Raw genomic sequence first — 12,847 nt, 5'->3', positions numbered from 1 at the left:
AAAAGCGCACACTACAGCCTCACCAGATATGCCAGCTTCCATTTTCACTCCCTGCTCTGCTTTACACTCCACTGTGTGCGTGTGAAGTTTTCACTAATGGTTCCTGTTACGCATATACTTTCACCACAGATGTGTGCTCCGATCCACAGTTTAAACAAACCCTGTGTTAACCAAGCTATTTTAGATCAAAGATGCCACAACGACCACCCCTCCCCATTCCCACCCAAGGTACCAGTGTTCAGGGGCTGGCTTACAGAGAGAGAGAGAGAGAGAGCGAGAGAGAGAGAAAGGGAGAGAGGAACAACCAACCTCTAAACATCTGAGCGCAAACACAGAGCCACACTGTCAGGTATTGTTTAATACGTTTCAGACCCTCTGCTCGCTCAACAAACTCTACAGATGCACAGTGGTTTAGGGTGTTTAAGTAAATGAGTGATGGGGTTCCATACAAATCCTCTCTTCTTCCTGTACTTCCAAGCAAAAAGCAGCTGAAATAATACATTTATTAAATTGTTCACGTAAGCAATAACATATGCCGACTATAGGAAGGGGAATGAAACATACAATTTCTTGTTTACACTACAGTTGAGATCCAGTGGAGTGTTCACGGATGCTGAATTTGTATTTGTCCCTAAGTAGTCTCTAGAACTTGAAAGTATGGATTTTTATATTACCGGAATTTCTTACTTTTAAATGGAAAAGGTTTTGAAATGTCTTGTTACCTCAAGAAAGATGTTCAGATACACATCTTTACACATAATTCAAGCATAAAGCTGTAGTATCTTTGTAGTGAAGTACTTTTCCTCACTTAGCAGGTAAAATGACGTATGGAGTTTTACAACCCCCTTTCAAGTTGCATTGTATTTACTATGAATTATCTTTTGGTACCTGCCACGATACAATTGGTAGCGTTGATTTACCTCATAGAGTAGGCTACTGTGATACATTACTGCTCTCTAGTGGCAATAGCCGGTAATAATACAAATGGACTCCTTTAGACAGACCACTAGATGGCATTACGGTCATGACCAAAATCAGGGCTATGATCACTTTACATTTTATGAAAAATATGCAATTTGTTGACCCCCCATTCAACATTCCACGATGTAGTTTGGAATCATGATTATTACCACAGCGCTTATGAATGTATTCACTTAAGATATCTATATTTAGGCATATTTGGGCATTTGGACATTAGTATGCCATAGTCTGAGATTTCCTAACGGTATAACTGCTCGATCTTCAGGAGCAGATGTCAATCACATAGCATATGTTAAAAAGCCAACAGGTGAAATCTGAAAGTAAGCCTATGAGTGCCACTGTTAAGAACGTGTGACATTGTACCAGCCGGGCAGGTATTGTGACAAACAATAACCGTACAATAATTTCGAATCATAGAACGCTAGCCATAGAACTATGTAAAATTTAACATGGGGATGTGTTCATTTTCCATTATTTCGTTACAAAAAAAAATCCTCTGAACATTGTGGGTTTGTGGGAGATGCTTAGGACCCTGCAGTTTCGAAAGGGGGAGGGGAGGAGTTAAAAATGATCGACATAATTTTCTGGAGGCACGGCAAACTGGAGAGCGAGTAAACTGTCTCGCTGACCACCACCAAATGACAGCGGTTTCCTCAGATTTGCTAGCAAAACTTACATTCCAATGCTTGGAGGGGGATTGGGGGGAAACAGTTATGCATTTTCGTCTTTGATCTTTGCTTTACAGCTCATCATTCAGAGTTGATAATGCTCAAGATGAAGCTGCCCATGAGAGCGGCGGAGGAGGGAGACAACTCCGTGGAAGAGGATCAGGAAAACAACGACAGCAATTTTCACGCTCACCATTTAATTTCGAATTCGGTTCCGTATAACGGAACGGAGGACTCTGGAGGGAGACCGGCTAGCCCGCTTCCACAGTTGAACAAGGAGGCGGTGTTTGAGTGGTTTGGATTGCACCTCAGCCCGGCGAAACGGATAGAGTTCATGTGTGGGCTGCTGCATATGTGCCAACCGTTTGAACTCCGGTTTTTGGGTTCATGTCTCGAGGACCTCGCACGTAAAGATTTCTATATCCTCCGAGACTATGAGATCAAGGCGAACAGCCAGACCGATTTGGGCCTCCTCGTGGATGTTAGCGATCCAGTGGTCCATTCCAAACTGCTCGTTTGTCTATCTCTTCTGGGATCTGAAAACAGGGAATGCGCAGGAATATTGTTTAGAACACTGAGCCATGTTTATTCCTCTCTTGACTTGAAAAACGGTGGGGTTTCCCCATCCAAGCACGATCAAGCCCGCAACCCAACTAACGGAGGAACCGAGTCAGGAAAAACAGAACCTCCACATCGGCCAACGTTGGAGATGGAGTCTGGCATTAACCTTAACGTTAGTTCTCTAGAGCAGTTGGCTCTGCTCTTCACTATGGCATCTCTCCACCCGGCTTTCCCTTTCCACCAGCGAGAAACCATCAGGCTACAGCTGGACAACGTGGAGACTGCGATCGAGGAATACAGGAGAAAAAGTGACAGCAATGAAACTCCTACGGTAACGTTATAGAAGGAAACTTCAAGGAAACGCCTTTAGCTTTGTTTATCTAAGACATTAATCCGTGTGTTGTTGCATGCAACTAACTAGCTTGGCAATATTACATTATGCTAGCTAGCGAGGTAGGTAGATTAAATCGTGCGATGGTATCAGACTCGATGGAGGTAAGACACGCTGGCCAACTACGTCGAAGATGGGGGAAGAGTGTAGCTAATGTTATCGTTTTAATTAACCGTTGCTAAATTATGCTGGCTGTTTTCAGTGGATAAAAGCTTAGCTGAATTATTTAAGGCCCGGTTTTTGATCCTAAAAGTTGTGTTCTGGCATTGCTTTCCTTCATTAGTCTGTCGGTGGTTAATGTACCACACCTCCAAGCTGGACTAGCCATGTAGAGATTCCCACAATGATTGACAGCCGGCAAAAATTCGTTCACAGCCCTCTTCAGCCAATAGCAGTAGTTTCCATCCCGAAGAGGCAGTGCCTTCTGAAATCGAGGGTATCCCGGTCAGGGGGCGTGGAAAATCCATTTCAGGTCTTTTTGAAAAAAGAAATCTGGACCTAACCATTTGATAATTTATTTTCAATTGTCTGTCCAGTGGAATAAGACCATCTGATAGTCATTTTCAGAACTGTATCGGTTGCATCCTTTTATCTTTTCTTTTTTTCTTCTTAATTACTGAGTGGCCTGTACACGATTTCACAACACACGCCCACTCATTATTATTCCCAAAGGAGGGAAACCTATTATAATCCACTCCAACACCAGAATTTTAATCGAAGATTGAATGAAGCAGTCTGGCCACAGAACACACATCTTGCAAAGACATGCCACAGGCAATATGTGATGTTTTGCTGTATGTACAGAACTATATCTAGCACCTGTTAAATAGACAGTTTACCATCCAGTCTCCTCCTCGCCCACCTGTGCAGCACTAGCATAACGTCTTATTCTGTTGCTGCCCCCCTCCCCACCACTAGTTGAGGTAAATCCACCATAAGACCGTCTATGTGTCGGGCCGCTTATCAGAGCTCCACAGGCTGGCTGGCTGTGGCATGCGTGTCTTCAGCTATTCTCTCCACAGCTCTTTGTTTGGGAACAACCAACAGCAGGCCTGAATAGATGCATTGTAGGAGTCTGGTAATTGTGTCTGTATGCCAGCGATCTCTCTCCGTCTCTTTCCCTTTCCTTCCCTCACTCTCTGTATTTTCTCTCTCTCTGTCCCTCCACCTACCCCCTACCCCCTTTTTTTTTTGTTCTTACTGTCTTGTTCTACCCATCTCATCCACTCTGTCTCTCCTCATCCCTCTCTCTGTCTTCATCTCTCGCTCTCGCTCTCTCTTTTGAGTGGAATATTGAGGGATGGCCAATGGGCTGATGAGGCACCTTGTGTGTCATTAGAATGCCGAAAGGCTGCTTGAACGAGTCGTTTGGTCATTCTCAGCACCGTGTGAATGCCTGCCCCGGCCTCCTGCCCACGACCCGTACAGTGTCTCCGCAGCGAAGGCAGGGGAGTTCACTCTCCTCCCTCTCTCTGCTGCTGTGGGTCGCGTGGGGATTTGATTAAATAATGCTGCAGGATTGTTGCACAGCTCTGCTAGAGGCAGCTGCCACACCATTTGATCACTTGAGGAATATGGACCTGTTGGGCAGCACGCTGTAGTACATTAGTTCTCAGTTCTGCTCTTGCGCTACCGTGTCCACATGCTCTGCATACCTTACTGAATTTAACAGTGGCACTCGAGTACTAGAGCACTAGAGTAAGGCAATACTTACACTGACTTTTAATAAGGTTTGCTGGGCAGAGGGCCTCCAGAAGCAGGATTGACAACCATTGATAGATTATGCTCAAACAAAAATGATTCCAAAGTTTATCAGGTTAAATCTGTAGGATCTGTACTCTTATCTGAAAATCGTACTTTGGCCACTCAGTGTTTCCTGTAGGATATTTTTCACCAGCGGGGGTAGTGTTTTGTTGTAACTGGGTGGTGTGTGCGTAGTAGGCCGGCGGTCAGAGTGATCAATGGGTAAGTTAAAGCTATGAAATTAAATGAAAGTGACACTTGACTGCAAAACAAAGAACGTCTTTAGAACGTATTCATTGACGTCTATTTATTCATACACAATTCCTCTTTGACCCACTACTTACAGAGGGCAGGACACTATATATCAACCTCAGTGGCACTATATATTAGCCTCAACTTCATTTTTCTTGTTTTTTTTTGTTTTTTTTTCTTAAAGAAGAAGCTCTGTCGTAGGGACACTTACTTCAATTACTGTATTCGTTGTTTCAGATTAAAAGCCCTCTGCAGTCTCGTGTAATTGTGACTTCGTGGCATATCATAAAATTCTGAAGCAGCAGTGGCAATAGTTTCGCAGCAGTGGGCCCCTGAAAATGTAGATAATGAAAACTCTGCCACTGCTTAACCTCTCCTACCCTGCTGTTTGCCGGCCCTAACAGAGAGAGACCATTCCACACGTGTATGTTCTCTGGACTCATCAGTCACGTTGACCTCTCGCTGGGGTAGCTGTCCGACTGCATCTGACCTGATGCAGCACACAAACCCAAACAGCAGCTGATCGCTGGCATGGATCGGGCTCCAGCCCAGCACCGACCCAACAGACTGGGCTAGATCATTTACTAAGTGGGCTTCTGTCTGGGTAGAGGCTGGAGCCAACAGGCAGTGTAACAGATGACTTGGCTGTCTCGAGTCAAAATACAAATTTGTCTCTCAGTATGTTGGCTATACTGGAATAAACAAGGGTGAAGATCAGCTGCACTCCTAGTCGAAGAAAGGCTAAGGTGCTGAATGAGTAAAATATGAAACCAATATAAAATTAATTGGACAGCACTCGCATAAATATATAGATTTATTTGTTTCAAGGCAGCACTCTTGAAACCGTCTGAGACGAGGACATCCATTAATTTAAAACAAGTGCTGTGTGATTCATTCTATACTTGGCTAGATTCTATACTGAAAGCAACAGCATTTCCAGGCCAAAATCTTGTTTTACCATGATACATGAAGCTCCTTCTAAACAGTAAACAAAAAACCTCTTTTTTTTACTCAAATTTTTTGTATCATTTAGAATTCTGTGTGGTAATTGTATGAATTAATGAATGAATGAATTAATTAATTGTGAGGTTGAGCAGAGGGACTTACAAATGCATCTGTTATAGGCTAACACTTTTTTTTTTTTTTTTGCTTGTTTAACAGGCGAATGAATTCCGCAAGTCCGACTACCTCTGTCCACACACTGGGAGAGGCAGAGCACGGTCATCCCACCCAAGCAGATCTGCTCGTGGTGAAGGTAAATGAGAAAACCCCCATTCCTCCACTTGCAGCTATTTATCCAAATGACAAAGGGCCCAACTGCCATCATTTAGAGAGGCATCAAACAGTTGAAACTGTTCCTTTCAGCGAGCATTATATCGTACCGCAGACATGAATGCAAGGGCAATGTTGTCGAACAGAGAATCATTTCAGTTCTTTACAAATACCGGTGGCATCACATTCAAAGCATAACAATTCAGAACAGACCCACATAGCTGAGTTATAATGCCACTGTCACCTCTGATGGCTATTAGACAACTTTTTAAAGAAAAGTTGATATTAAGAACCTTGTGATTGTGTCATTATGGCTTAAGTCCTTGGGACTTAGACGCAGTCCCTTTCTGACTGAAGGACTTGGAAAATGTTTGTATAAGGACTGGATACTGTACAAACAGATAAAAGGAAACTTATTTGATTTTGGTCTTAATGTTTTTTTTTCTGCCATTTTCAGCTGTGCAGATAGAGAAGATTCTCCTGAAGGAAATCTCTGCAAGTTCATGGGAGTACAGTTTTGAGGTACGTCCACAAGCTTTCTCCTGTTCCAGCATTCATGGCTTCACCTCTCTATTAGCACCAAGGAGTGTTTTTGAGGCATGTTGAGTTAACACTTCTTTGGATAAATATAAGCGTGGAAATGGCCCCTGTTTTTTCAAAGGGATCACATCAAATCAATCACATCAAAGACCCTCTGCAGAAACTGGTATGTCTGCCCCTTGAGGAATGTCAATGATGGCTTAGGCTTTGTATGTGTGTAAATTCAGGCATTACTTATGATAATTAATCTGTATGTGTAAAGAAGTAAAATGTTAAGAATCAAAATAATATTGTATCGTTACCCGATTATCGTGAACGTGTCGTATCCTCTGTGGCAATTCCAAACCCTATTAAGTAGTCAGTATCATGACTGAGTACTGGTTCCTCATTCTTGCCCGGTTTCCCCCCGGCTCCCTGCCCACTGGTAAGGGCACTTTGTGAGCCCCAGCTGTGAGTGGCAGAGGTGACGGGCTAGCTAGCGGTGGAGGCTGTAGAGCAGAGGTCTGACGTGAGGGTATGAAAGTATGGCCTGGTGCCAGACGGCTGACGCAGAGCTGGAGCACCAGAGCACAAAGTGAATGTAAGGAGGTCCTGCTATTGCCCTGTCTGTACCACCACTACACACACACACACACACACACACACACACACACACATACACACACACACATACACACATACACACATAGACACCCCTTGTCTTACTTGTAAACACACACATCCTCAAATGGTATTTCTCAGTGCTGCTTTGCTCAGCTAAGCCCTTTGACCAAGTCCAGCCTGGATTTGCATTGCTATACATCAGGGTCTACTTACTTAAGGATGTGTCTTTATGTTAGGGATAAAGGCTGCCAAGGTGTCCCAACATACAAAAATATTCAACGAAGTGGAGGCAAAGAACTCCACAACGCAAAGCACAACATTAGTTTACACCGGTTATACGCCAGTTGCTATACATGTCTCTAGGTATGTATAACATTAGCCCACAAAGGAAACTTTTGGTTTAGTCTAAAAAGAAACTGACCTGTTTAGCTTCCATACTAGCGCTTCTATCTTGGGTCAAAGATAATGGAGGTTTCTTGGTTAAAATGTATTCCATTTGAAGCCCAAATCCTTGCTAACATAAATGTTAGCTGTTTCTAATTATATCTGGGCTAGCTTGCCAGCTTGCTAGTTCTCCAGATAACAATGTTTATTTAATCATGGATTTCATCAAGTTTATACCACTTGTTACAGTGAGAATATGTTTATTTTGTTAATTCAGCGTCTGCCTGAACACAGTCCCTGTGGTTGAAATGTGGATGGGCAGTTTACCATTTACTATCGTTGTTATAGTTACTATTCAAACTTTCCAGATTAAACATGTCAACTACATCCGCTTCATACATGTCTTGATATATCAAAATACAGAAACACTATGGCAAGTCCTGAATGATGACTAAGCCAATCACAAAAGAGATTGATATCGAAGATACTTTCAGTGTGTCTGGAGGCGGACCCGGTGCGGTTTGGCCCTGCTTAGGAGAGGGTCCAAAATGAGTGTGGCGCTCCTGGCACAGGCACAGCCTGGCCCGGCACGGCCAAAATTGCAGATGGAAAAACCCCAACACACACCCTCGAGACACTCTCACACACACACACACACACACACACACACCCCTCACCCTCAGCCATTCTACTCTCTGTGGCCTGTAACTTGATTTGAAGTCCCAGCGAGTCATTTCATATTAGGAAAGAGGGATGGATAGATAAAGAGACAGCTATGGGACCTTGTTCTTTTATTTCCCGTCTGCTGACCCTCTGGTCTTCAACAAGACACTGAGGAATATGTCCAAGTGAGTTTGTTGACTGTGAAACCCATTGCTTCTGGGAAATAACTAAACTAATATCCCTCTATCCTAACAATGCGCAGACCGGATTCCCCACCTCGCCACCTTGTCTTAGTGGGGATGCCCAAAGGCCTGATGTGTTGCAACTATGAGGAAATATCAACCCCACCCCCCTTCCCTCATCGAGATGACCTAATGACATCTGTGGGGGCTGTGTTTTGTTTTTTATTATTTTATTTTGGCCCCATGATGAAGTGTGGACATAAAGAACAACAAATGTCTCTGAGCAGATATTTGTCTTTGTTTTTGGAAGGACAAAAGTAGCTTCGAGGATTTCAGCAGAAGTGGCCAGGGTCTTGAGAAAGGTCATGTTTACAGTAACGCTGGAAGAGACTCTGCTGTTGACTAAGCTTAAAAACTGCCTCACTTTCTCACATTTCTAAAGCAGATATTTTAAAGGCCAAGTAAAAAAAAAAAAAAGTTGGACAAATCTCTCCCCCACTCCCCTTGATGCTGCGTAGAGTACAATCCTACAATCCTGTGCTGGGGGGAAAAGATCCTGCCAAAAGGGTTTTATTTTTATTTGGATGCTTATTATGACTACCATCATTCATCGTCTAGACTAGTCTGACCGTGAGTTACACAGGGCTGAATAAGTACTTGTGTTTCCTTGTTTCCTCGCCACTGGAAGATGTCATTCCAGTGCTGGTTCTCCAGAAGCCTGGGGCGAGCGCTGGACATATTGAGGGCGTGTGTGAAATGGCTTTGTGGCCGGGGCTCTCTCGTCTCGTCTCGTCTTGTCTGACGGCAACGGTCTCTGTCCTCTCTGCGGGCTCGGGGGCAAGGGATGAGGGCCTCTAGTGGGGCTGAGGGTGACGGAGATCTGCGCTGACAGAAGGGAGTGGTGACTGTGTCCTTGCTGAAGTGACTGCCTGTGACACAGATGTGAACGGATAGTCCCTCCCCACCCACCCCCTCCTCACATATGATGCTCTGGGCTGTCTGTTTCTAGTGCTGGGGAGACGGAAAAAGGGTTTCCCACTATGGAGAGTATTCAGGAAAATGTAATGACCATTTGTTTAAAAGTCTAGATCAAGTGTGTACAGTTCTAATTGGTTCCCGTATGGTAACCATCTCTCATCCTGTATGTTGATTGTATTCAGAATGGTGGGCTAAGAAATGTTTGCGCCATATGCTAATGAAGAATAGTGTGTACATTTTGGAGCAGGTGTGTGTATAGGCCAGTGGATACACCAGGATTATATTCTATAGATGAGGTAACTCAAAGACTGGATGATTTTGTCAAAAAAGGGGAAAAATGCCTTTTGGTAAGGAGAATCTTGTGTGAATAGTGAAGGCCAGGGAAATACAGCCAAAACTGAAACGTCTTAGTACACCATGGATGAGGAAGCTTCTCCACTGGATGAAACTGCCTTTCTAATAATAACCAGTTAGTCAAGGAGTAAATTGAGTGAGCCTGGGGGAATGAGGGAGGGAGCTGACTCAGTCTGTGGCTGTAGGGCGGTGTTCTGTGGTGTGGTGTTGCTCGGCCAGGAGAGGGGGATTTTTTTTCATCTGTCCAATGAACTAGTAGTAGTAGTAGTAGTACTATAGATCTTATCAGGACAAGTTTAAAAAAAATAAAATTAAGCACCTGAAATGTTAAAACATGTCAGATGACAAGCGCAAACAGAAACATTCTTAAGATGACCCACAGTTTTCTGTGTTATTCCACTTAAATCAAAACTGGTGCCACCAAATGGGGTGCTGGTGCTGCCAACCAGGGAACCAGTGCCACCAGGATAACATGTCTGTCTGGATCCCTGCATTACATCCTTCTAGCATTCAATAAGAGCTGCACTCAAATTTATCTTAAGCTCAGTATTGTTCCGTTGTCACACAGACACGAAGAAACGATCCTGTCATCCTGTGGCAGACTCATTTGGCTTTAAGCTTTTAAAAAAACGAGGACAGGCAGGAACCACCTGTCCTTCGTGACCTGATCGAGTCTTTGATCGGTGGGAAGCCTCATAAATAGTGAGATCTGTCCAGTTAGCTAGCTAATGTACTACTAACCATTAGCTTTAAAAGGAGTTTGCTAAAATCCTGTTTGTCTGTTGAAGTGTGGACTAGCACTTGCTCTCAGGGATTGATGCTGATACATGTGATGGCAGACTCAGGGTAGTGTTTGGGGAATAGGGTAAATAGGAGGGAAAAGTAGATCAAATCAGGAAATGAAATTCAGCGTGGTCATGCGTGTTTTATCCCCTTCACAAATGAGTTTAATCCAGGCTGGATTATCATCCTGCCTTCCTGCCTGCCTGCATCTGATGATTGGTGAAGAGGGTGTAGTAAGCTGATGTGACAGTCATTCAGGTGGATGCAAACACACACACACCAACACACATACATACATACATACATACATACTCACACACACATACACAACCCCCGAACAGCTGTTAGCATGGAGGATGAACGGAGGGGTACGGTAGCCTATTCCATCTGTTTCCTGGTAACTGTTGCCAGAGCATCCATCATCATCATCGTCATCATCTTTACTTTAACAGCTTGGCTGGGCCGGTGGGCAGCAATAGCAGCAGCAGCAGCAGCAGCAGCAGCAGCAGCAGCAGCAGCAGCAGCACCATATCTGGTTGTGTGTTAATTGGTGCCAAGCACAGTCTGTCGTCACACACACTTGCGTGCTTTAACTTAGCAGTGCTTAGCAACTCTAACCTAAGGGGTGTATAAAGCCTGCCGCCATATCTGCCTGATAGAAATCCCCAGCCGCGTGCCGTGAACCCAGCTTGTTTCTGCACGGCTCATATGGCTTCCGTTTCACAGTTAAAGATGGAGTCAGAGCGGAATGAGGATGGCCTGTTTGCTGCAGTCCGTTCTGCCTTTGTGTGTGTGTGTGTGTGTGTGTGTGTGTGTGTGTCTGCCAATGGTATTTAGGTATGGGGGGGGGGGGGGTGCTCAGTGTTGATAGACATCCATTACACGTTTAACTGTCTGTGGCTAGTTAGGGTAAACACAGCTCTGATTTCGCATAATAACGCAGGGCTCCATGTTGTGAGCTAAGACAGGCCTGCTGATCCTGGGACACATACGCAGTGATGAGTGACAGGGCACTGCGAGGGGAAACTGAATGTATTCGGCTATTAATGTGAAAACCTCGAAGAGTGTGCAACTCTGTGTGTGTGCCACAGGTTCTCACCAGGATTGTGTGTGTGTGTGTGTGTGTGTGTGTGTGTGTGTGTGTGTGTGTGTGTGTGTGTGTGTGTGTGTGTGTGTGTGTGTGTGTGTGTGTGTGTGTGTGTGTGTGTGTGTGTGTGTGTGTGTGTGTGTGTGTGTGTGTGTGTGTGTGAGTGAGAGTGACTGAGAGAGAGACTGTTTGTGAGCGTGTTAAAGAGAGACGGTATGTTGGTGGGTATGAAGGAGATTGTGTGTGTGTGTGTGTGTGTGTGTGTGTGTGTGTAAGAGAGACTGAGAGTGGTTTATGGCTTTTGTGATGTTTCAATGACCTGGTGGCGAGTGAGATGGTGATTAGGGGCCAATTCCTCTACTCCTGTCCCTCAGGATAGGCATGAGCTAATCCTTTAAAAAGAAGGACCCCCCTCTCACTCTCTCTCTCGCTCCCCCTCCTTCCTTGTGTGCGTTCACAAAAGACAGGAAGTGATCATTATCCTTTTACTATCCCTGTGGATATCTTTCTCCTGGTTGGATCTAAGAGCTGTGGCTGTATGAGTTTAAAATGTTACAGGAATGTCCATGCATCCCACTGCAGTCAAACACTGCAAAAATACGTCCCATCCACTCACTCACCCACCATGTCCTTTTCCCATGGTCACTCTACAATTGAGGGCCTCCTGTGTGGTGTGTTGCTGGAGTTGGATCCCGTAAGGCATCAGGTATTCAGGGTGACCTAGGGGGCTGATACCTCCCCCTCCCCCAAGCAGACAAAATCTAGCCAGCCAGCAAACCCATATTAAGCCTTGAAATGTTTATCCGTCGCTGGAACCCGCCCCTGGTGTTGAGAGAAAAAGTTTAGAGCAACAGCTAAACATTTCAACACCCTCTGTCTCGTCTGGGGAGAAGGGGGTAGAGGGACAAAAAAGAGAAATGGGCGTAATTAAGGAAAGGATCCTCTTATCGACACTCACCATGGCTGGCGGCCAGAGGCCTCTTATGAGTGGGGCACTGGAGCACATCGGAGATGCTGGTTGACTGCAAACTCAGCGGTCAGTGCCTGGATGTGCTGTCTGTTTCTGTCTGTCTGTCTGTCTGTCTGACTGTCTGTTTGTGTGTCTGCCTGTCTGTCTGGCTCCTGGCTCCTAGTGTCTTTCTCTCGCTTACTCTACCTTCTGGCATGGAGGCTTCAGAAGATGAAACCACAGCGTCTTTACTTGTGGTTCACCGCAGACTACACACTCTCTCTCTCTCTCCCCCCCTAACATGATTCATGATTACCACATCAGAGAGAAAAATCGCCACAGTCGCACATTACAGGTCACTTTGAGTGTTATGTTCAGGCTAGAAATCATCAGAGGAACTGACAACTGATGCTGGCAGATACAGTATATTATCTTTGAAAATGGAAATTAAACAAG

At 44.7% G+C, this 12,847-nt stretch overlaps 1 protein-coding gene across 2 annotated transcripts in view; it reads left to right on the top strand.

Annotated features, from left to right (window-relative positions):
* Positions 1 to 1,469: 1,469 nt before the first annotated feature.
* The window catches only part of zcchc2 (zinc finger, CCHC domain containing 2), a 30,612-nt gene continuing 19,234 nt past the window's right edge, over positions 1,470 to 12,847 (top strand). For both annotated transcript variants that reach the window (XM_031559887.2, XM_031559886.2), the window contains exons 1-3: positions 1,470 to 2,541; positions 5,758 to 5,851; positions 6,326 to 6,390. In XM_031559887.2, the coding sequence (XP_031415747.1) occupies positions 1,747 to 2,541; positions 5,758 to 5,851; positions 6,326 to 6,390 (954 nt within the window). In that variant the 5' untranslated portion in view covers positions 1,470 to 1,746. The remainder of the gene's footprint in view (positions 2,542 to 5,757; positions 5,852 to 6,325; positions 6,391 to 12,847) is intronic.

This window comes from Clupea harengus, chromosome 22 (genome assembly GCF_900700415.2).
Source record: "Clupea harengus chromosome 22, Ch_v2.0.2, whole genome shotgun sequence".
NCBI classification, from domain to species: domain Eukaryota; kingdom Metazoa; phylum Chordata; class Actinopteri; order Clupeiformes; family Clupeidae; genus Clupea; species Clupea harengus.
This window is presented reverse-complemented; position numbering and strand designations above follow the sequence as displayed.